This window comes from Bubalus kerabau, chromosome 5 (genome assembly GCF_029407905.1).
Source record: "Bubalus kerabau isolate K-KA32 ecotype Philippines breed swamp buffalo chromosome 5, PCC_UOA_SB_1v2, whole genome shotgun sequence".
Taxonomy (NCBI): domain Eukaryota; kingdom Metazoa; phylum Chordata; class Mammalia; order Artiodactyla; family Bovidae; genus Bubalus; species Bubalus kerabau.
In genome coordinates, this window is record NC_073628.1 from 24,282,011 (window position 1) to 24,308,180 (window position 26,170).

At 37.7% G+C, this 26,170-nt stretch overlaps 1 protein-coding gene and 2 pseudogenes across 1 annotated transcript; all 3 read left to right on the plus strand.

Moving 5' to 3' along the window:
* The first annotated feature begins 1,009 nt into the window (after positions 1-1,009).
* LOC129653717 (olfactory receptor 143-like) lies at positions 1,010-1,935 on the plus strand (annotated as a pseudogene).
* An 8,266-nt stretch (positions 1,936-10,201) lies between these two features.
* Positions 10,202-11,130, plus strand: LOC129653719 (olfactory receptor 147-like; annotated as a pseudogene).
* A 13,476-nt stretch (positions 11,131-24,606) lies between these two features.
* LOC129653720 (olfactory receptor 8B3-like) lies at positions 24,607-25,536 on the plus strand. Its single transcript, XM_055583428.1, has one exon. The coding sequence runs from the start codon at positions 24,607-24,609 to the stop codon at positions 25,534-25,536; it is 930 nt and encodes a 309-aa protein (XP_055439403.1).
* Positions 25,537-26,170: the final 634 nt, after the last annotated feature.

Below are 26,170 nucleotides of genomic sequence, written 5' to 3' on the forward strand. Positions count from 1 at the left end.
ACTAAAGAAATCTGAGTGCCAAAGAATTGATGCTTTTTAACTGTGGTGCTAGAGAAGACTCTTGAGAGTCCCATGGACTGCAAGGAGATCCAACCAGTCCATCTTAAAGGAGAACAGTCCTGGGTGTTCATTGTAAGGACTGATGTTGAAGCTGAAACTCCAATACTTTGGCCACCTGATGCAAAGAGCTGACTCATTTGAAAAGACCCTGATACTGGGAAAGATTGAGGGCAGGATAAGAAAGGGACAACAGAGGATGAGATGGCTGGATGGCATCACCGACTTAATGGACATGATTTTGGGTAAACTCCGGGATTTGGTGATGGACAGGGAGGCCTGGGTTTCTGCAGTCCATGTGGTTGCAGAGTCAGACATGACTGAGCAACTGAACTGAGCTGAACTGAAGGTGGATATTGTCCTTGCAAGTGAAGAAAACCTTCTGGGAGAATTCTCATATAAAAATTATGGCCTGTTCCCTTAGCTTGTCAAAGACTGATGACCACAGTGATGGGTACTGTTTTCTTTCTTAGGTGAAACTTTGACCTTCTAAGGATCATAGGGTAGAAGGAGTCCTACGGTTCAGTGGCATTGAGGCATCGAGGAAAAAGAAGGTGAGGGTTGAATCACCTTGGTCTCAATTACTTTCAAACTTCAGACTGTATAAATTGAGGGTTCTGGAGAACACCACCTATTTATTGTTCTTTTCAGCCCTGATCCTGAACAGAGCCTGAAGAGAAGGAAGAATGATGTGCAGAGACACTGGGAGTCTACCGGTATTTTTTAAGCACAGAGACAAACAAGAGGAGTAAGGGCAGAAAGAAGAAAATGAGGAATCTGCGGGAATAGTCATTACAAGTCTTGTAGCTTGGATGCTTTGATGAGTCTCTTTAGACTACGCCGTGGTTATAAAAAGATCCAGCTCTCACTCGGGAAACAGGGAAAGTCCGTGAAGGTCCATTGTGAATCTGAGTTTCTGCCCCTGTTCCTACAGATCACGACTGTGTAGTAAATGAATATGGAAAATGCCTCCTCTGTGACTGAGTTTACCCTTATGGGATTGACAGAACAACCTAAACTCCAGCTACCTCTGTTTTTCCTGTTTCTGATGAACTACATGATCATTGTGGTGGACAATTTGTGCTTAATGAATCTAATTTGTCTAAATTCACACCTGCACAACCCCATGTACTTTTTTGTCTTCAATCTCTCTTTTATTTATCTTCATTACTCATCTATCTTTACCCTCAAAATGCTAATGAGCTTTATTTTTGAGAATATGCTATCTCCTTTACAGAATGTGTGTCTCAGGTATTTTTCTTCTGCTTTTTTGTCAGCTCTGAGTGCTATGTGTTGACAGCCATGGCCTATGATCACTATGTGGCCATCTGTAAGTCCTTGCTGCCCACAGTGGCCGTGTCCCCTCAGGTGTGTTCTCTGCTGATGTCTGGTTCGTATGTGATGGGGTTTCCTGGAGCCATGGTCCACACAGGGTGCATGATGAGGCTGAACTTTTGTGATTCCAGCATCATCAACCATTTCATGTGTGACATCTTCCCACTTCTACAGCTCACCTGCAGCGGCATTTATGCCAATAGGATTTTAGTTCCTGCTGTTGTGGGGACAGTTGTAATAGTGTCTAGCCTCATTATCTTTATTTCTTACACTTTGATTCTTTCCAATATTCTCCATATACCATCATCTAAAGGTTGATCCAAAGCCTTGAGCGCTTGTTTTCCCATATTACAACAGTTGGTCTATTTTATGGATTTGGGCTGCTCACTGTCAAACCATCATCCTCTGGGTTTGTGGAAGAGGGAAACTTTTTCTCACTCTTTTCCACCAATGTGGTACCCGTGCTGAACCCTCTCATATAGCCTCAGGAACAAGGATGTCAAAATTGCTGTGAAGAAAACCTTGAAGAGAATTACAAACTGAACCAAACCATTTAGGCCACCTTTTCTTGGTTGTCTTTCTTTTTTTCCTGCTCGTTCTTTTTTCACATTTTCCCTTGTCTTCCTCATGTCTTCTTGACAGGATTCGTGTCTAATGTCTGATGCCTATTCTTCTCTTGCCACATAATGTAACACTGTGGGCCTATTTGACTGGAGAATCATCCTCAGCCCTAAGTGATCCCATAGCATTTGGAGAGTAGGGACCAATAACCTTTCCCATCTGATGATAACACTCCTATTTCCCTTGTGTGTCAGCTCATGCAAGGTACGCCATAGAGTAGTATGCAGTCTGACCAATTCTTTTCTTTCTTGCTTTCCTTACTTAGAGCCCTTTCCTGTATCAGCGCTGTCGTTACTTACCACTCCATCAACACAGACAAGTAATGACAAAAATGTGGACATGGTAAAGGTGTAAAAATTCCCAAAAACTTTCTGGATTTTCTTTTAGTAATAGCTCCTGTTCTGTATTTTAGGTGCCACATAAAAAAAATAGATAATGAAATTGAATAATTTGTTGAACCATAATTCTTTTATTCTTGAGGGTACTTGAGAATGAATAAGTTAAACTATTCTATCTACCTTTCTCAATCCACACCAATAAAAATGCCTGTTTTTAGTTTATTGGTCAATTGATATGTTGTCATAAACATAATTGAAATTGTTATCAACTTGCCTATCAGTGGATTGTAATTGTGATTAAAAGTTGCACAGTGGTATATTTGACTACAGAGTATGTTATCAAACATAAGGTCAGGATTCATTGTCTAACTATGTAAGAGGGCTTCCCCTTTGCAAAGAAAGATGTGTTTCCCACTTTTCAAAAGAAAACAAAAGTATTTGGCAGAAACATTGTCTTGTTGATATTTACTCTTTTAGTTCATAAATTTGACTCCTTCCCTCTATTAGAGGAAAATTTAAATTGGTAGAAAATAATGTGTTATAGAATTTTACAAATGGTCTAAAAAATAAATCTCCTTATCTGATTTTTTTTTGTTGAGGAAACAGTTCTGTGACTTGCTCAGAATCACACAGCTAAAATTGCAGAGACAGTTTTTGCAGCCACTGTTCATCTTGTGAAAAAAATGGAAGAAAAGAAAAAACTGTGAAGGGCCAGAGAGAACTTCTGGAGAGTTGTTTCTGAATGAGCTTGAAAGTGGGAATTTTCCAGTGTGGAGTTACCTCAGAAAACTAGAAATAGAAATACCAAATGTCCAGTAATTCCACTTCTGTATATATATCTTAAAAATATGAAAGCATTAATTCAAAAAGATATTTGTACCCCAATATTCAGTGCAGCATTATTTACAGTTGCCATGATATGGGAGTATCCTAAATCTCCATCAACAAATTGAAGGGATAAGATGTGGCAAATATATACAATGGAATATTACTCATCCATCAAAAGAATGAAAAATTCCCATTTACAGCAACATCAATGGTCTTGGAGGGTATTATGCTAAGTGGTTTAAGTCAGGCAAAAAAGATAAAGATGATATTACTTATATGTGAAATCAGAAAACTGTAAAAAATTAGTGAATACAGTTAAAGAGATATAGACTCATTGATGTAGAGAACAAATTTATGTTTATCTGTGGGGAAAAGGAAGTGGGAAGAGATATTAATAAAGAGATAATAAAAGGATAGGTGATTAAGAGGTATAAACTATTATGTATAAAATAAGCTTTAAGGATATATTGTACAACACAGGAGATATAACCAGTATTTTTATAATAACTGTAAATGGAATATAACCTCTAAGAATTGTGAATCACTATATTGGACATCTGTAAACTCATATAATATTGTACATAACTACACTTCAATAAAATAGGTTAAAAGAGAATTTTTGATCAGTAATTGATATTTCATTCATAAAACCTGATAGAAAAATTAAATTCCACAAACAAGCACACATTTACATTAGAATTTTGATGATTTTATTTGGAAATGTTATCTAGTAGATAAAATCATCATAATTCATCTTTAAATATAAGAATATTTTCAGTTTTTAGATAATTATGTTAATATGATAAAGGTTGAAAATACCTATTTTTCTTTTTTATCATCAAACATAACAGACTTACTAGATGTTCCCTGAATATTCATTTATAGTTTAATAAATAATTAAACATTCGACTTAATATCTACCGAGGTCATAAAATATTTCCAACATAGTTGATTCAGTACTTATAGCTATATTTTCCCCTATGTATATTTGTTGTAAAAAATCTAGCTAAACGTTATGAGATAGATAAGTTTTGAAATAGCTTATTTAGTCAAATTAGTGTGAGTGAATTTGGTGCTGTCATTGATTTTGCTGATTGTCTTTTTACTTGAAGAATTATTTGTATAAATAGACCTATCTATAATTAAAAACTGTGATGACATATAGCTTTGTGAGTTCTTGCTGCTGCTGCTGCTAAGTCGCTTCAGTCATGTCCGACTCTGTGCGATCCCATAGACGGCAGCCCACCAGGCTCCCCTGTCCCTGGGATTCTCCAGGCAAGAATACTGGAGTGGGTTGCCATTTCCTTCTCCAATGCATGAAAGTGAAAAGTGAAAGTGAAGTCAATCAGTTGTGTCCGACTGTTAGCGACCCCATGGACTACAGCCTACCAGGCTCCTCCGTCCATGGGATTTTCCAGGCAAGAGTACTAGTTTTCTTAATTAAATACTTGGTAGAAATACTTTAAGAGTACACAGAATCATGTAAATATTGTATACAAAATATTTTGGAAATAAATTATTTAGATAAGATTAGATAGCTATATAGGTCTTTCATTCTAAATGTTCTCTTGCCAGTTCAATTTACCTCCCTTGATTCCTGTGCCTGAAATCTTACATCAGGCCACTCAAAATATAGTATTAACTCCTTTTGGTTTGTCCAAGACTCTTTTATTATAATTTTCTAACTACAAACATCTTTTCACTCTAGAATTTATTTTTTAAATGCATTTTTATTGAAATATAGTTGATTTACAACATTATTTTCAGGTGTACAACATAGTGTTTCAGTATTGTTACAGATTATATTCCATTAAAATTATTACAAGGTAATTGTATAATTCCCTGTGCTATAAAGTAACTCCTTGTTGCTTATCTGCCTTATACATAGTAATTTTTATTTCTTAATCCTGTACCCCCATCTTGCTCCTCTCCCTGCTGGTCACCTGTAGTTTTTTTTCCTTTGTTTGTTTTATATTTTAGATTCCCATATAACTGGTACCTTATTCTATGTTTCTATATGAGATATTTCACTAACCATAAAATTCTCTAGATCCTTCCAAGTACTTGATGCTTTCTTTATTTTTTTCAAATTTTTGTTTTGTATCGGCGTATAGCTGGTTAACAGTGTTGTGGTAGTTTCAGGTGAATGGCCAAGGGACTGAGTCACATATATACATGTTCCCATTCTCCCTCTAACCCCCCGCCCATCCTGGTGGCACATAACATTGAGCAGAGTTCCATGTGCTATACAATAGAAAACAAGACTATTTATAAATGAGTCAAAGACCTTAACAGATATCTAACCAAAAAGATAAACAATTGACAAATAAGCATGTGAAAAGATGCTCAACATCATATGGCATCAAGAAAATGCAAATGAAAGCAACAATGAAATAGAACCACACAGATATAAAGAACAAATTCATGGTTGCCAGGGGAAGGGAGTGGTGGTTGGAGATGGATAGATTGAAAGTTTGGTATTAGCATGTGCAATCTATTATATAGGAAATGGATAGACAAGGCCCTACTGTATAGCTCAGGGAACTTCAGTTGCTGTCCTATAATAAACTATAATGGAAAAGAATATGAAAAAGAATATATATACAGAGATATGTATAACTGAATCACTTTGCTATTCAACAGAAATTAACAGAACATTATAAATCAATCATGATTTAATAAAATGAGATACTTTTTAATAAATGAGATACTAGTACACCATATTAGAATGGCTGAAATCTGGAATATAAGCAACATGAAGTCCTGGAGAGAATGTGGAACTACAGGAACTCTCATTCATGGGTGATGGGAATTCTGAATGGTACAGCCACTTTGGAAGTCAGTTTGGCAATTTCTTACAAAACTGATCCTACTTTTACCATGAGATCCAGCAATTACACTTCTTGGAATTTACCCAAATGAATTGAAAACTTATATCCACATAAAAACCTGCACATGGATCTTTATAGAAGATTTATTCATAATCCCTTAAACCTAGAAGCTAATAAAATACCCCTCAGAAGGTGAGTGGATAAATAAACTGTGGCACATCCAGACAGTTATATTATACAGCACTGTAAAGAAATGAGCCATCAAGCTATGAAATGACTGGAGGAAACTTAATTCATATTACTAAATGAAAGAAGTCAATCTGAAAAGGCTACATACTATATGACTCCAACTATATACCATTTTGAAAAAGGCAAAACTATGGAGACAGTAAAAACATCCTTAGTTGCCAGGGGAGAGAAGGATCCATAGGCAGAGCACAGATTAATTCTTAGACAATGACACTACTCCTTATGATACTATAATGGTGGATATATGTCATTATAAATTTGTTCAATATACATCAAAAGAGAACCTAAAGTAAGTGATGAGCTTTAATGGTAATGATCTAGGAGAATTGATGCTTTTTAACTGTGGTAATGGAGAAGACTCTTGAGAGTCCCTTGGACAGCAAGGAGATCAAACCAGTTGATCTTAAAGGAAATCAACCTGGAATATTCATTGGAAGGCTGAAGCTCCAATACTTTGTCTACCCAATACAAAGAACCCACTCATTGGAAAAGACCCTGATGCTGGAAAATATTGAGGGCAGGAGAAGAAGTGAGTGACAGAGGATGAGATGGTTGGATGACATAACTGATTCAATGGACATGAGTTTAAGCAAACTCCGTGAGATAGTGAAGTACAAGGAAGCCTGGTGTGTTGCAGTCCATGGGGTTGCAGAGTCAGATATGCCCTTAGTGACCGAATAACAGCAAAAATGTATATATACATACATATATATACACACACATGTGTATATATATGTATACACATATATATATTTAATGACAAAGTATCATATATAATATTTTTAAAGCTGGGCTATATATGTATATATTAATATGCATAATATATAACTCAGCCAATAAAAATAATGAAATCCCACCATTTGCAATAATGTGGTTAGTCCTAGAGAATATTTTTTAGTGAAATAGGGCAGACAGAGAATTACCAATATTGTGTTACCACTTATATATGGAATATAAAAAATAAAAAGGAAAAAGTTAATATAATAGGACAAAAACAATCTCACAGATACTGAGATCAAAGTAGTGGTTATCAGTGGGGAGAGGGAAGAGGTGAGAGACAGTAAAGGAAGGAGGGGATTAAGAGATACAGATCAGTATGTATAAAATAAAGATATATAGATGGAGAATCAGTCAGTATTTTAATATAGCTTTAAATGGAGTATAATCTATAAAAATATTGAATCACTATATTGTGCATCTGAAACTTACAACATGCTGTAAATCAACTACACTTCAATAAAAAAAATTCTCTTTGATTTCTTATAACTTGATTATAAAGTATGTTTTTCTGGTGATTTCTTTGGGATCCTTTTTGTTTCCTGGTTCTGGATATACATTTCCTTGCACAGATGCAGGGATTTTTCAGCCAATTTTTCTTCAAGAAACATTTTGCTTCATTTCTCACTTTCTTCTTCTGAATCTCTATAATTCCTATATGGTCCAGGTGACATTTTTCATAAATCCCTTAGACTTTACCCACTATTTTTAATTCTTTTTTATTTTTCCTCCATTTACTGAATAATTTCAAATTCTTTTTTCCTCCAAATTTTAGACTCCTTTCCTCAGTTTGTTTAGTCTGCTGTTTTGAATTTTTAGTGAATTATTCCATTCAGTTATTGTGTTTTTGGATTCATAAAGATTCATAAAGAATGTTCTGCTTGGTATTCATAACGCTTTCTCACTTTGTTTATGTATTGTTCTGTGACTACAATGAGCATCTTTATGGCAGTTAAATGAAATCTCTGTCATGTAAATCATGTATCCATTTCATTAGGGCCACTTTTTAGGCTCTTTTGGAAAGACTTTTTTTTTTTAATGTAATTGGACTTTCCTTTATTTTACCTTGACTTTCTGCATTTGTGTCTATATATAGACAAATAGCAACCTGTTTTAGTCCTCATGAACTCGCTTTGTACTAGAGAAGACCCACATCATTAAGCCTGGCTAGAAGAAGCAAACCTCTTTAACTTTGTAAAAGTACAATCCACTTTGTTTTTAGTGGCTCTCAGGTATTTGGCAAGGGCATCCCACTCCAGTACTCTTGCCTGGAAAATTCCATGGACAGAGGAGCCTGGTGGACTGCAGTCCATGGGGTCACACAGAGTTGGACACGCCTGAAGCGACTTAGCAGCAGAAGCAGCAGGATCCCATCAGGCTCTTAAAACAAAGGAGACTAAAGTCAATTCCTCAAGCAGCCCCCAGATAATTTGGGTCATTGGATGCACAGAGCACATTTTCCTTAATCAAGGAGAAGCTGTAGGAGAAGTATTTTCTACAGCTAGCTGTGTTAAGCCAAGGGGAGGTGAATTCTAGCCCAGACTGCTATCTCGGTTCTTTCTCTCACCTCAGGCAGATAAACTATGCCATACCTTATGTCCCCTAAGCTTTCTGGCACAGGCTATCCTGAAGCCAGTCTTCAGAACAGCCCCTAGAAAAACTGGGGCTTTGAATGTGTTGTACATGTCTTTCTCTCCCCAGGAAGGTCTGGGAACTGGGGGAAGTTTGTCCCAGTCATGTGCTTCTGGACCACCATAGGTATATGGCAAGAGTTTATTTTGAAATTTTTAACAACTTCAACATAACTGGTATCATGCTCAAACTGTGTGCAGGATCCTTTTAACTAAGTTTTGGCTTTCTTACGAAGGGAATTTGTACAGGAATTGTTTTTGAATCAGTGTGGTCATACAGAGGAGGAGATTCTAGGGCTTGGTCTTCTGCATGTCGCTAATGGGAAATGGTTGTCAATTTTGGCTTGTCCTTGGAGGGTTAACAATCTCTGCAGTGAAGGAAAAACTTGAATCAAATATTGATTGTATAATGAACAAAAGACATATTGTGATCTAGGTGTAAATACAATCCCCTTAGTTACCTACTACACCAGAAACTGTTCCCTAGGGGAAGAGACTGAGGAAGCTGCTGCCCTTTTTATATCAGAGTACATTATACCTCTACACTCACAATATATCTTTTGTGACTTACTGTGTGGCAAGAATGATATTAATAGAGGCCATTATTGCTTTCTGCTCCTTGATAGAGTGGAAACTACTCAAGATGATGATCTATAATTTTGAATATACTTTCCAGGAAATATCAGAGATTAATTGCATGTGGCATTTTCTTAGAATCAAAGAAACCAAAGCCTATGAATCTGAAATTGACCTTCCTGTATCAGGGGTATAGAAATAATAAGAAAGAATTTGGATTTTCTGGATTATGGAGGGTGAGTTTCTGAATTCCATTTATATTTGTCCTTTCTTTGTTTGAGATGAAGACCAAGCATCTTATATAAGACAGTTTCTTTGACTCCTACTCCATCAGATCTAATCTTCATTAGAGAAAAGCATTAGGCTATGAGGGTTGCTGCCTTCAATTTTGGGCTTCCCAGGTGGCATTAGTGGTGAAGAACCTGCCTGTCAATGCAGGAGACTGAGAGATAGTGGTTCGATCCCTGGTTTGGGAAGATCCTCTGAAGGAGGGAATGGCAACCCACTCCAGTATTCTTGCCTGGAGAATCCCCATGGACAGAGGAGCCTAGTGGACTCTGGTCCACAGGGTTAAATTTACTTGTGAGGGGTGGGTCCAAGTTCATGAAGAAGAAATGGTGAGATGAGAGAAGGAAAATTCTGTCTTGTTCAAACTTCTTTTCCCTCCCCCACCCCCTTCCCCCCCACAACAGTTATGTTTGCATATGGCAGCTGTTCCCTTCACTCTGTAGGTTAAACTTTGGTGATTTTTTGCTGCTTAGTTTATAACACCTTAGAAGGGAAAACTCGTGTCTCGCATCTCCATGGTAATGGTAAAGAAATTCTATGGGTCAAGTTTTGGATAGTTTTAGTCATTCCCTGTGCAAACATCACTATGTGAGAAGAATTGCTGTGAGAAAAGCTGTTTTTCCTCTATGTAAACCTTTTCTCCTGTGCTCACAGATTTACTTAGAGAAGAATGGCTCCAGGAAATGGCTCTTCCGTGACTCAGTTCATTTTGTTGGGATTAACAGACCAACCAGATCTCCAGCTCCCACTCTTCTTCCTCTTTCTAGTAATGTATATGGTCACTGTGATGGGAAATTTGGGCTTGTTAATCCTTATTGGGCTGAATTCACACTTATATACTCCTATGTACTTTTTCCTCTTTAACTTGCCCTTCATAGATCTGTGTTACTCTTCTCTGTTTACACCCAAAATGCTGATTAACGTCATATCAAAGAAGAATATTATTTCTTACATGGGGTGAATGACCCAGCTCTATTTTCTCAAATTTTTTGTCATTTCTGAATGCTATGTGCTGACCTCAATGGCCTATGATCGCTATGTGGCCATCTGTAACCCACTTTTGTATAATGTTGCCATGTCCCCTAAAGTGTGTTCCAGCCTTATGCTTGTTTCATACTTCATGGCATTTGCTGGTGCCATGGTTCTCACTGAATGCATGCTGAGACTGACCTTCTGTGAGGCAAACACCATCAACCATTATATGTGTGATATCATGCCTCTGCTCAAGCTCTCCTGCACAAACACCTACGTCAATGAGCTGGTAGATTTCATTACAGCAGGGTTCAATGCCATTGTGCCCAGTATCACCATCTTTGTCTCTTATGTTTTCATCCTCTCCAACATCTTCAAATCAGCTCCAAAGAGGGCAGATCCAAAGCCTTTGGCACCTGCAGTTCCCACGTCATTGCTGTTTCTCTCTTCTTTGGATCAAGTGCATTTGTGTATCTCAAACCATCTTCTGCTGTGTCTATGGACGAAGGAAAAATCTCTTCTGTTTTTTACTCCAATATGGTTCCTTTGCTGAATCCCTTAATCTACAGTTTGAGGAACAAAGATGTTAAACTTGCTCTGAGAAAAACCCTGTCTAGATGGTTTTGATCAGAGAGTATGCTTCTGTGCAGTTATTGATATGACAAGGAGATTCTGTGTTAATTAAAAATTAATTAAATATCTTTAGTTTCAGCCTTATTGTCCTTTTTTTTAAATAAAATGATTAAGAAAATGTGTGCCCTTTCTCAATAATTTGCTTCCAATTTTTCTATTTGGAACTTCTTTTTTCTAACTATTTACACAATATCCTACCCCTCCCCCATTTTTCCTATTTAATAATAACATTAAATTAGAAATGTTATCTGTGCTTTTTTTGTGATTTAAAACTTTTAGTTTTTACTGGAAAAAGAAAATGGTATTCAAGTGCTTAAACTTGAGATACCTCTGATATAATGAGCAACAAATGAAGAAAATCACCTAGATAACACTAGAGTAGCACTGTTTCATTGGAGTTGTGCGTATCTGCCACTTGCTTTTAGAAGCATGCATCCTAATCTCTGATTTCTATTCCCATGTATCCATTCTCTGACTATGAAAAAATGTTTCCTTTAAATGCCAGATACTGAAGTTTCTAAAACAGCTTTGACTATAATTCATTTTATGTCTGTAAATATTTTAAATCAAGTTTTTGGCAAGTATTTTCTTTTTACTTTTGTGCAGTTAAACCAGTACACCCACATCATATAAATATATTTATTTCATCAATAGTAAAACCTGATCAAAACCATCTAGACAGGGTTTTTCTCAGAGCAAGTTTAACATCTTTGTTCCTCAAACTGTAGATTAAGGGATTCAGCAAAGGAACCATATTGGAGTAAAAAACAGAAGTTCAGAACGGTTAATGATTTAAAGTCACAGCTTTAAAAAAAAAAATTTAGACTAAACTGTTAGCCTTCTCATTTCAAGTCTACTAATTTGTAAACTGCTTATATCAAATTCATTCTGTTCTATAAGTTTCAGTAAGACTGTACTTTGAGAAAATATTTTAAACTTGTAGCTTGACTATTATTTATTACAGAATTTCTTTCATGCCATGTGTTAACTTTTTGTTGACGCTTGCTTGTTTAGCAAAGAGTTCCACTGGTTTCTTTGGTTGGGAAAGGAAGGCATTTTGGGCTCATATATTGGTGAGATGATTGACTCAAACTAGGAGGTTACTTTTTATGCAAAATTAAGAAAACTGAATTTGGGATGTTTGAAAGTATCTGTTATTAAAAGAATAGGACCTGGGTGAGAAAGGAGCCCAGAATCATGTCATTAGAACAGATCTCAGCAAGGCACATGGTCAACAAAAAAGAGACCATGTGTAAGAAGTGTTCATGAGGCTTAGGGAAAATTTTATTCTGAAACTGTATCCTTTCTGTATAGGACTGTAAATGTCTTCACATTTTTGGTAAAACTATAAAGTACGTGACTGTAAATTAGTACTGCTTTGGGAAAATGATGGTGAAAACACTGTGGTCACATTTGGAACCAGGTAGAAAGAAGGCAGCAGCTACAAGTAATAAAATAGTTAAGAATAATTTGGAAAAAAAAAAAAAAGAATAATTTGAATTCAAGTTAGAAAGATTAAATTTAGAGAGTAAAATGGTGGATAATTAAAGCCCCTACCTGTTACTCTCCTCTTCTTTCTGGAAGGTCCTAGAAACATTCAGAGCTCACAGGGTTTCAGGCTTCCCTGATGTCTCAGAGGGTAAAGAATCTGCCTGCCAGTGCAAGAGACTAGGTTCAGTCCCTGGTTTGAGAAGATCCCCTTGAGAAAGGAGTGACTACCTAATCCATTATCACAGGGTTTCTCTGGAAGGACACCAGCTTAAGTTATTTGATACTTAACAAAGTTAAGCAAACAGAGCTTAAGGCCCTGGGAACAACTAAATCACTCTTGATTTTGTGTACTTCCATAAATATTTTAAGTTACTAAACCTCAAAGTTCAGCTGGCAGTATAATGACATCTTGAAAGAAATATTTTGTGAATACACAAATTTTGGCCCTATCTTTAATGAAAAGGATGCTGAACTATTATTTTTCTTAGTTAAATGTTCTATCTTAAAAGTCCTCAGTATAATGTGTCAAAAGATAATGTAAATATTTTCTGCATGGCTGGTAGGCATGCACATGTTCAGGAGAAGCTTCCACAAAGCTTACAGTAGCCTGAGTGAGAAAATAGGGCTTTTCCCCTCAAATATCTCATGTCTGTTCCCTGATTACTAATTGTTGCTTCTGAATCAGACATGCAGACACAGGGGAAGCAGCCATTGTTGGTTCACCTCCCCACCATGGCTATAATTCTCTCCTGATACAGCTGAAGTGATTTCCAGGGGATTTAAAGGCCAGTACCATGAAATTAAAAGATGCTTACTCCTTGGAAGAAAAGTTATGACCAACCTAGATAGCATATTTAAAAGGAGAAACATTACTTTGCCAACAAAGGTCCATCTAGTCAAGGCTATGGTTTTTCCAGTGGTCACGTATGGATGTGAGAGTTGGACTGTGAAGAAAGCTAAACGCAGAAGAATTAATGCTTTTTTTTTAATATAAATTTATTTATTTTAATTGAAGGTTAATTACTTTACAATATTGTATTGGTTTTGCCATACATCAACATGAATCCACCACAGGTATACACGTGTTCCCCATTCTGAACCCCCCTCCCTCCTGCCTCCCCATACCATCCCTCTGGGTTGTCCCAGTGCACCAGCCCCAAGCATCCAGTATCATGCATCGAACCTGGACTGGTGATTCATTTCATATATGATATTATACATGTTTCAATGCCATTCTCCCAAATCATCCCACCCTTTCCCTCTCCCACAGAGTCCAAAAGACTGTTCTATACATCTGTGTCTCTTTTGCGGTCTCTCATACAGGGTTATCGTTACCATCTTCCTAAATTCCATATATATGCATTAGTATACTATATTAGTGTTTTTCTTTCTGGCTTACTTCACTCTGTATAATAGGCTCCAGTTTCATCCACCTCATCAGAACTGATTCATATGTATTCTTTTTAATGACTGCGTAATATTCCATTGTGTATACGTACCACAGCTTTCTTATCCATTCATCTGCTGATGGACATCTAGGTTGCTTCCATGTCCTGGCTATTATAAACAGTGCTGCGATGAACACTGGGGTACATGTGTCTCTTTCAATTCTGGTTTCCTCAGTGTGTATGCCCAGCAGTGGGATTGCTGGGTTGATGCTTTTGAATTGTGGTGTTGGAGAAGACTCTTGAGAGTCCCTTGGACTGCAAGGAGATCCAACCAGTCCATTCTGAAGGAGATCAGTCCTGGGTGTTCTTTGGAAGGAATGATACTAAAGCTGAAACTCCAGTACTTTGGCCACCTCATGCGAAGAGTTGACTTGTTGGAAAAGACTCTGATGTTGGGAAGGATTGGGGGCAGGAGGAGAAGGTGACAACAGAGGAGGAGATGGCTGGATGGCATCGCTGACTCGATGGACCTGAGTCTGAGTGAACTTCGGGAGTTGGTGATGGACAGGGAGGCCTGGCGTGCTGCGATTCATGGGGTCGCAAAGAGTCGGACATGACTGAGCGACTGAACTGAACCCTTTATCCTTCTCATCTTTATTTTTCTCTTTTTTGTCTTGTGGGAGTCAGACACAAAGACCAAGGCTTTTAAAAAGCAAGAAGCACATCCAGAGATAATTAGAAAGTCCCCATGCTGTATACCATGCTTGTACATAAGGCAGACTCAGAAAGACAGTGAAGAACCTAAATTTTTACCTAAGCCTCATCTTCCACACAGAGGTAGCCTTTAACAATTGAAAGTATAAAAAACAAGAAAGGAGATCAAAATGGTGGAGTGGCAGGATGCTAAGCTCACTCGTCTTCAGGAACACACCAAAGTACAACTACATATGGAGCCTCTTGCTGATATTAACCTAGGCACTAGCAAGATCGACAGGGACGCCTGGCGTGCTGCGATTCATGGGCTCGCAAAGAGTCAGACATGACTGAGCGACTGATCTGATCTGAGAGCAGAACAGCTGTTCTACAACCAAGGCTGTAATGAATGATCCACATGGACTCTGCAGGAAGTGGAGGGAAGTCATCAGGTCAGAGCACATACCCCTAGCCTGGGACAGAGAAGAAGAAGGGGATATCACAGGCTGGGAAATCCTCCTAGAGGAGGAAAGATTTCGGTCCAGATTTTAGGCACACCAGCCCTGGGGTTTAACAGGAAAATGAGCTGCTTTATCTGGTTTGACAACCAGTGGAGGTTTACCTGAATTTGTAAGAAACTGAGACACTGCTCTTGAAGGGTATGCACCAGAACTGCTCATCAGCAGTCACAGCATGGAGACAGCAGACTGAAAACTGCCTGGGACTCTGGGCAGCTGGTAGGGACCACTCCAACACTCCTATCAAGCCTTAACTGAGCTTCTGCTCCAGTCCCTCTTGTTCCTGTGGCTGCTGCCCACTAATTGGGAGGCCACCATTGCTAAAGAAAGTGTGCACTCTTAGACACAACAGAGATGACTTGGACACTGGTCCTGCAACTGAGCCATTGTCAACTCATATGTCTCTGCACACACTTCAGGTGGAGTGAAGTTAGCTCCAGAGAAGGGAACATTATTAGCAGAGTGTACATCCCTCTGTGTACTTAGGAGGGAGCAGGGCCAGTTCAGTGGTATGGCACCAACCCCCCAGTCCTGCCCAGAATCTCACTGAGACATACACACTGGGGAAAAAGAGAAACCAGCCCAGAAGCACAGCCCCAAGTTCTCAGGGCTTGGTCCTGTCCCAGAATAAATCAGAGGCTGCCATACAGACAGGAGAAACCCAGTTTCTCAAGGCTTTTTTTTCCAGCAACTCAGGCTGCACCCTGCCCCTGATAGGGTGGTGAAAGCCACTGAGAACTGAAGCTCTTGCTCACCCCTGGCTCTGGCTCTAACCCCACCAACTCCAGTCCTACATCCCACCAATGCAGTGGCTGCCATCACACTTCAGGGGAAGTCACACCCTATCTTCAAGTACCTATGGAACTTTCTCCAGGATACATCACATACTAAGCCTCAGGACAAATCTTAACAAATTTAAGAGGATAAAAATTATATCAAACATCTATTTCGAGCTCCCCAGTATGAAACTACAGGAAGAAAAATGGGAAAACCACAAACACATGTAGGCTAAACAACCTGCTACTAAAAAACCTAATGGGTCAAAGAATAAATAAAATAGGAAATCAGAAAATACTTTGAGACAAATGCAAATAAAAATACAACTTTTTTTTTTGCATTCTTTGGATATACCAAAAGCAGTTCTAAGGGGGTAAGTTTATAGCTATACACGTATGCCTTAAAATGAAGAAGAATCTCAGACCACAACCTAGAAATTAGAAAAAAAGAACAAATAAAGTTCAAAGTCAGTGGAAGGAAGGAAATAATAAAATTCAGAGACTAAATAAATTATATATTTTATAAAATATATAAATAAATTATATATTTTATAAAAATATATATAATATTTTATAAAAATATATAAATTTTATAAAATATATAAAAATTATATATTTTATAAAAATATATAAAAAGCAATGAAACCAAGAGTTGTTTTTTTAAAAGATAAAAAATTTAATAAACTTTTACCCAGGCTCATCAAGGAAAAAAGAGAGAGCATCCAAGTAAAATGAGAAAATGAAATAGAAATAACAACCAACAACAGAGATACCCCGAATCATAAAGGTATATATACAAAAAGCAGTTATATGCTAGCAATTCAGCAGCCTAGAAAAATGGACAACATTTTGAAGCATACAAACTCTGGAGACTGAATCAGGAAGAAAGAGGCAATCTGAACCAACTGATTGCTAATTTTGAATTTGTAATTTAAAAAAAATGCCAGGAAAAAAGGAAAAAAGTTTAGGATTGGACAGATTCAAATGGGGGTTCTATCAAGCATATAAAGAAGAGCTAATACCTAACTTCTCAAACTATTCCAAAATATTGAAGAACAGGGAACACTCCCAGGTTCATTCAACAAGGCCAGCACCTCCCAATTCCAAAACCATGGGAAGACACTACAAGAAAAAGAATATTACAGGCCAATGTTTCTGAGTAATATAGATCCAAAAAATATTCAACAAAATATTCTTAAACTAAAGCAATGGATCATAAATCATGACCAAGTGGGATTAATTCCAGGACTGCAAGGATGATTCAATATCCAGAAATCAGTTAATGGGTTGCATTATATTAAGAACTGTGGTGTTAGAGAAGACTCTTGAGAGTCCCTTGGACTGCAAGGAGATCCAACCAGTCCATTCTGAAGGAGATCAGCCCTGGAATTTCTTTGGAAGGAATGATGCTAAAGCTGAAACTCCAGTACTTTGGCCACCTCATGCGAAGAGTTGACTCATTGGAAGAGACTCTGATGCTGGGAGGGATTGGGGGCAGGAGAAGAAGGGGATGACAGAGGATGAGATGGCTGGATGGCATCACTGACTTGATGGACGTGAGTCTGAGTGAACTCCAGGAGTTGGTGATGGACAGAAAGGCCTGGCCTGCTGCAATTCATGGGGTCGCAAAGAGTCGGACACGACTGAGCGACTGAACTGAACTGAACATTAAGAAAAGGAAGAATAAAAATCAAATGATATCAACATAGATGCAAACATTTTTGATGAAATTTAACATCCAGTCTGGAGAAGGCAAAGGCAATCCCCTCCAGTGTTCTTGCTTGGAGAATCCCAGGGATGCGGGAGCCTGGTGGGCTGCCATCTCTGGGGTCACACAGAATCGGACACGACTGAAGCGACCTAGCAGCAGCAGCAGCAGCAACATCCAATCATGATAAAATTTCTTATCAATGTTTGTATAGAGAAAATATAAGTTAATAAAGGCCATGTATGAGAAACCCACAGATACCATCGTATTCAACAATGAAAAACTGAAAGACTTTCCTTTAAAGTCAGGAACAAGATATGGATGCCCACTCTCACCATTTCTATTTTACATAGTATTTCAGGTCCTAGCCACAGCAATCATACAAGAAAAAGAAATAAAATCACCCAAATTGGAAGGGAAGAAGTAACATTGTCCCTCTTTGCATTTGACATAATACTATATATAAAAAAAACCTAATGTCTCCACCAAAAAAACTATTAGAACTAATAAACAAATTCAGTATCATTGAAGGATATAAGGTTGATATACTGAAATATGCTATTTTTCTGTACAGTAATAATGAACTATCAGGAAGAGATAGCAGGAAAACAGTCTTGTTTAATGATGCATCAAAATGAATAAAATACCTAAGAATAAACTTACTTAGTCAAAGAAGTGAAAAACCTATACTCTGAAAATTTTAAAACAATTAAATTGAAAGATATCCTGTGTTTATGGATTGGAAGAATCAATATTGTTAAAAGTCTGTAGCAATCTACAGTTTTAATGCAATTCCTAAGAAAATACCCATGGCATTTCCAACAAAAGTAGAACTCATCATCCTAAAATTTATATGGAATCACAGGAGACCCCAATTATCCAAAGCAATATTGAGAAAAAAATAACAAAGGTGGATGTATCACATGCCCAGACTTCAGATTATACCATAAAGCTACAACAATCAAAACAGCATGGCCCAGGCACAAAAAACAAATAATAGATAAGTGGAACAGAATAGGTAATTAAGAAATAAACCCACATTCCTTTGATCCATTAATCTGTGACAAAGGAGATACAAATATACAGTGAAGATATGACAGTCCCTTCAGTAAGTGGTTCTGGGAGAAGTGGACAGATGGATATAAAACAATGAGATATGAACAGTTCCAGAAAAACATCTATTTCTGCTTTATTGACTATGCCAAAGTCTTTGACTGTGTGGATCACAATAAACTGTGGAAAATTCTGAAAGAGATGGGAATACCAGAGCACCTGACCTGCCTCTTGAGAAACCTATATGCAGGTCAGGAAGCAACAGTTAGAACTGGACATGGAACAACAGACTGGTTCCAAACAGGAAAAGGAGTATGTCAAGACTGTATATTGTCACCCTGCTTATTTAACTTCTATGCAGAGTACATCATGAGAAATGCTGGGCTGGAAGAAGCACAAGCTGGAATCAAGATTGCCAGGAGAAATATCAATCACCTCAGATATGCAGATGACACCACCTTTATGGCAGAAAGTGAAGAGGAACTCAAAAGCCTCTTGATGAAAGTGAAAGTGGAGAGTGAAAAAGTTGGCTTAAAGCTCAACATTCAGAAAACGAAGATCATGGCATCTGGTCCCATCACTTCATGGCAAACAGATGGGGAAACAGTGGAAACAGTGTCAGACTTCATTTTTTTAGGCTTGAAAATCACTGCAGATGGTGATTGCAGCCATGAAATTAAAAGATGCTTACTTCTTGGAAGGAAAGTTATGACCAACCTAGATAGTATATTCAAAAGCAGAGACATTACTTTTCCAACAAAGGTCCATCTAGTCAAGGCTATGGTTTTTCCAGTAATCATGTATAGATGTGAGAGTTGGACTGTGAAGAAAGCTGAGCACCGAAGAATTGATGCTTTTGAACTGTGATGTTGGAGAAGACTCTTGAGAGTCCCTTGGACTGCAAGGAGATCCAACCAGTCCATTCTGAAGGAGATCAGTCCTGGGTGTTCTTTGGAAGGAATGATGCTAAAGCTGAAGCTCCAGTACTTTGGCCACCTCATGCAAAGTGTTGACTCATTGGAAAAGACTCTGATGCTGGGAGGGATTGGGGGCAGGAGGAGAAGGGGATGACAGAGGATGAGATGGCTGGATGGCATCACTGACTCAATAGGTGTGAGTCTGAGTGAACTCCAGGAGTTGGTGATGGACAGGGAGGCCTGGTGTACTGCAATTCATGGGGTCACAAAGAGTCGGACAAGACTGAGTGACTGAACTGATGAACATTTCCTCACACTACATAGAAAGATAAGCTGAAAATTATTTAAAGGCCTAAGTGTAAGATCTAAAACCATAAAACTCCTAGATAACATATGGAAATCTCTTCCTGCATAAACCTTTTTATTTTTATTTTTTTGAATTTGTCTCGTAAGGCAAAAGAAATAAAAGCAAAAATGAATGAATGGGACCTAATTAAAGTTAAAAGGTTTTGCACTGTAAAGATCATCAACAAAATGAAAAAGCTATCTACCGAATGGGAGATAAATTTGCAAATGATATAACCAAAAGGAGTTAATATCCAAAATATATAAACAGCTCATGCAACTCAGTATCAAAAAAACCCCAAACAACCCAATCAAAAAATGGACAAAAGAACTGAATAGACAATTTTCCAAAGAAGATACACAGGTAACAACAGACACATGAGAAGATGCTCAACCATCACTAATTATTAGAGAAATGCAAATCAGAACAATGAGATATTACTTCATACTTTTTAGAAGATATTACTTCATACTTTTTAAATGCAAATCAGAACAATGAGATATTACTTCACACTTTTTAAAGGGGTCAAAAAACCCCCACAAATATCAGATGTTGTTAGAATGTGGAGAAAAGGAAACCCCCCTGTACACTGCTGGAGGGAATATAAAGGGGGAACCACTATGGAAAAAAGTATAGAGGTTCCTGAATAAACTAAAAATAAAACTACCATATGACCCCAAAATTGGGTACATATCTGAAGAAAGTGAAAAGAGTAGTCAGAAAAGATTAATGTCACTGAGTGTTCATAGCAAAATTATTTTCAGTAACAAAGATTAAATAGATTAAAAATATATTATATACATATTTAATGGTCAGTGATATGTTCAGTATATTGCATGTATAGGTGCAAAGTTGCTTTGGTCATGTCCGACTCTTTGCAACCCTATGAACTGTAGCCTGCCTAGCTCCACTGTACATGGGATTCTCCAGGCAAGAATACTGGAGTGGGTTGCTGTGCCCTGCTCCAAGGGATCTTCCAAACCTAGAGATCAAACCCATGTCTCTTATGTTTCCTAAATTGAAAGGCAGGTTGTTTACCACTAGCACCACCTGGGAATCCCAGGTACACTATGTTACCCAGCCATTAAAAAGAATGGAATTCTGCCATTTGCAAATATATGATTGTTCCTAGAGAATATTATGTGAGAAGGCAATGGCAACCCACTCCAGTACTCTTGCCTGGAAAATCCCATGGATGGAGGAGCCTGGTAGGTTGCAGTCTATGGGGTCGCTAGGAGTCGGCCAGGACTGAGGGACTTCACTTTCACTTTTTACTTTCATGCATTGGAGAAGGAAATGGCAACCCACTCTAGTGTTCTTGCCTGGAGAATCCCAGGGACGGGGAAGCCTGGTGGGCTGCCGTCTCTGGGGTCGCACAGAGTCGGACACGACTGAAGCGACTTAGCAGCAGCAGCAGCAGAAGAGAATATTATATTTAGTGAAATAAGACAAAGAAATATAATACTGTATGTTATCACTTAAATGTGGAATATAAAAAATAAAAGAAAAAATGAATATAACCAAACAGAAACAATCTCACAGATACAGAGCCCAAAGTATTGATACTGGTGGGGAGAGGAAAGCAGTGAGGGTCAATGCAGGAGCAGGTGATTAAAGAGATATAGACCAGTATGTATAAAATGAATAAACAACCAGGATATATTATACAGGTGAAGAATGTAGCCAATGTTTTATAATAGCTTCAAGTGGAGTATAATCTATAAAAAAATTGAATCATTATATATGTACACCTGAAATTAATGTAATACTGTAAATCGACTATATTTCAGGAAAAAAATTTTTTTTTTTCCTGTCTGACTTCTGGTAACTTGATTGTAATGTGTCTGGCTGTGGATGTCTTTGAAATTATTGTATTTGATATCCTTATTGTGTCCTGGTTCTGGATATCCATATCCTTTGACAGATTTGGGGACTTTTTAGTCAGTTTTTCTTTGAGAAAGCTTTTAGATCATTTCTCATATTTTTGTCCTTCTGGGATCTTGGTAGTGCCTATATGGTCCATGTGATACTTCCCATAAATTCCTTAGAGTTTCAACAGTATGTTTTATTTTATTTTTGCTCCATTTACTAAATTATATCAAATGTCCTTTTTTCAAATTATACAGTCCTTTCCTTTATTTAATCTTCTGCTTTGACCATCTAGTGAATTTTTCAGTGCAATTATTGTGCTTTTTGATTCATTATTTCTGTGTGTTACTCTTTAAGGCTGAAATTCTCACTTTGTTCATGTATTATTCTGTGACTAGGTGGTGGTTTAGTCTCTAAGTCATTTCTCATTCTTGCGATCCCATTGACTGTAGCCTGCCAGGCACCTCTGTCCATGGGATTCTCCAGGCAAGAATAGTGGAGTGGGCTGCCATTTCCTTCTCCAGAGGATCTTCCCGACCCAGGAATCGAACCTGTGTCTCCTGCTTTACAGGAGACTAGAGTGAGCATCTTTATGACAGTTAAATGAACCCTTTCTCAGGTAAATCGTATATTTTAATTTAATTAGGGCCACTTTGTAGTGTCACTTTCTTGTAAAGGGCAGGGGTGTGTTAATTGGACTTCCTTTCCTTTTTCCTTGACTTTCTGTGTTCGTGTCTGCACATAGGCAAACTACCAACATATTTTACTCTTCATGAACTGGCCTTGTACTGGAGAAGACTGACATTAATAAGCCTGGCTAGAAAAAGTGGGCCTCTCAATCTGGTGATAGTACAATCCACTTGCCTTTTTTTAGAAGCTCCCAGGTATCTACAGAATGTCAGGGTCCCCTCAGGCTCCTAAAACAAAGGAGACTAGGATCAATTCCTCAAGCAGCCCCCAGGTATCTTTTCCTTCACCAAGGAGAAGCTGTAGGAAAAATGTATTCTGCTAGCTGTGTTAAGTCAGGGGGAGGGTTTATAGTGAATTCTAGACCAAACTGCTATCTCTCTTCTCTCACCTCAGGTAGCTAAAGTCTGTCATATCCCATGTCCCTTCAGTTTTCTGACACAGGCTATACAGAAGTCAATCTTGTGGATGGCCCCTAGGAAAGCTGGGGCTTTGGATGTATTGTGCACCTCTTTCTCTTCCTAGGGAGAATCTGGGAACTGGTGATTTTGTCCCAGTCACATGGTTCTGAACCACCATAGCTACATGGCAAGATGTATCTTGAATTTTTTTAATAGATTCAACATGACTGGTATCATACTTGAACTGTGTGCAGGATCCTCTTAACCTAGTTTTGGATTTCTTACAAAGGGAATCTGTACAAAAATTGCTTTTGAGTCCATGTGTTCATGCAGAGAAGGAGATTCTAGTGTTTCCTGTTTTGCCATCTTGCTGATGGGAAATGGGAGTTAATTTTGGCTCTTCTTTGGATGATGAAAATCTCTACAGTGAAGGGAAAACTTGAGTAAAAGATTGAGTCTATAAGGATTTTAAATACAATCCCCTTAGTTCCTATCACATGTAGAAACTGTTCCCTGGGGAAGAGACTGAACAAGCTGCTGCCATCTATAACTGAGTGTGTTATACCATTACACTCACATTAAATATTTTATGGCTTACTGTATGGCTAAAATGATAATAATAGAGGCTGTTTATTGTTTTTTGCAGTTTGATAGGACTCAAAATCATAATCAAGATTATGATCTGTAGTTCAGGAGAGCTTTCGAGGGCATATCAGAAATTAATTACAGGTGACATTTTGTTAGAATCAAAGAAATCAAAGCCTCAGAACCTGAAATTACCCTTCAAGGACTAGGGGGATTAAAAACAATCAGAAGAAACCCTGGGGATATTCTGTCTTAAAAGAGGGTGAGTTTCTGAACTCCATTTATATTCATGTTTCCTTTGTTGGAGATGGAGAATGAGGACCTCTGATATGATAGTTCATTTCCTGTTTTTGCTGTCCTGAGATTCAGCTGAATCTTGCCAGAAAATCTGTTTGAAGAGAGAGCAGGGAATGTTAAAATTACTAAGGGACACAGGTGATGCAGTTTATCATTAAGGTCCCTCTCCATGGATGGAACATTCATTCTTCTAGATTTATAAGTTTTACTTTGTGACATGGTGAATTAACTTAACCCCTCTTAGACTGTGGTCCCCTCCCTCCACCACTGCCTTTTTTTTTTTAATGTAGAGATAATCTTCTTGGTTCCTACCCTGTAAAGTCTTATCTGCATTGCAGATGAGCATTAGGCTTTTGGGATTACTGCCTCTAAATTTACTGGTGAGGGGAAGGTCAAGTGAATGAAGAAATTGTGAGAAGAGGCAATAAAAATTCTGTTCACATTCAAAATTCTTTTTCATAATCCTTCAATTTTTTCTAATACTTATCTTTGCATATGTAGTTCCCTTCACTCCATAGGCTAACTTTTAATGCTTTTTGCTACTTAGTTTAAAAAGTTTATAAGGGAAAGTTTCTGAAACTCATTTCTATGATAATGATAAGGAAGTTCCATGAGTGCAAGATAGGGTACTCATAGTCATCCCAGCACATACACTATCTTGTATAGGAGATGTTATGCAAAACCCTGTTTTTCCTCTATGTGACCCTTTTCTCCTATGCTCTCAGATTCCTTTAGGGAAGAATGGCTCTGGGGAATGGCTCTTTCATGACTCAGTTTATTTTGATGGGATTAAGAGACCAACCAGATCTCCAGCTTCCCCTCTTCTTCCTGTTTCTAGTAATGTATATGGTCACTGTGATGGGAAATTTGAGCTTGATCATCCTTATTGGGCTGAGTTCACACCTACACACCCCCATGTACTTTTTCCTCTTTAACTTGTCCTTCATAGATCTCTGTTATTCTTCTGTGTTTACACCCAAAATGCTGATTAACATCATATCAAAGAAGAAGATTATTTCTTACATAGGGTGCATGACCCAGCTTTACTTTTTCAGTTTTTTTGGCATTTCCGAATGTTATGTGCTGACATCAATGGCCTATGATCGCTATGTGGCCATCTGTAACCCATTATTTTATAACATTGCCATGTCCCCTAAAGTGTGTTCCAGCCTTATGCTTGGTTCCTACTTGATGGAAGTTTTGGATGCCACGACCCTTATTACATGCATGCTGAGACTGACCTTCTGTGATGCAAACACCATCAACCATTATTTGTGTGACATCCACCCTCTGCTCCAGCTCTCATGCACAAGTACCCACATCATTGAGCTGGAAGTGTTCATTGTGGGAGGCATCAACATCATTGTGCCCAGTCTCACCATCTTTGTCTCTTATGGTCTCATCCTCACCAACATCTTCCACATCAAGTCCACAGAGGGCAGGTCCAAAGCCTTCAGAACCTGCAGTGCCCACATCATTGCTGTTTCTCTGTTCTTTGGATCAAGTGCATTTATGTATCTCAAACCATCTTCTGTGTCTGTGGATGATGGGAAAATATCCTCTGTCTTTTACACCAATGTGGTTCCCATGATGAATCCCTTAATTTACAGCTTGAGGAACAAAGATGTTAAGCTTGCTCTGAGAAAAACTTTGAGAATGGGAAAGTTTTGATCAGAAATAATGTCTGTGCATATAATTACAGGACAAGGAGATTCTGTGTGATTAATTGCTTTTAGTTTCAGCCTTATTCCTATATATTTTTTCTCTTAACATGATTAAGAAAATTTGAGTTTTCTCCATACTCTATTTCCAGTTTTTTAGTCTGGGATTTCTTTTTCCCTATTTGCATACAATCTTTTTTCACATTTTTTTTTTTTTTTTACTGTTTATTGATAACTTTAAAAGGGATATGTAGTATATCTGTTATTTTTTATTGTCATTTCCAACTTTTAATTTTTACTAGAAAAATAAAATGGTCTCCAAGTGATCAAATTTGAGATACCTTTGATATAATAAGAGATCAGTGATCAAAATGAACTAGATAGCACTATTGCAACATTATTCTATTGGAGTTGTGCTTATCCTCCACTTGCTGTCAGAAGCATGAATTAGATACTGTTTCACTATTGTCTTTCCATTTGCTGACTGAGAAGACTATGCCTCCTTTAAATGCCAGAGATTGAAGTTTCTATAAAGGCTTAGACTATAATTCAGTTTGCATCTCTAAATATTTGCATCTAGCTTTTGGCAAGTGTTTTCTTTTTACTTTTTACAGTGAAACTATTACATGTCAGATCATATAAAT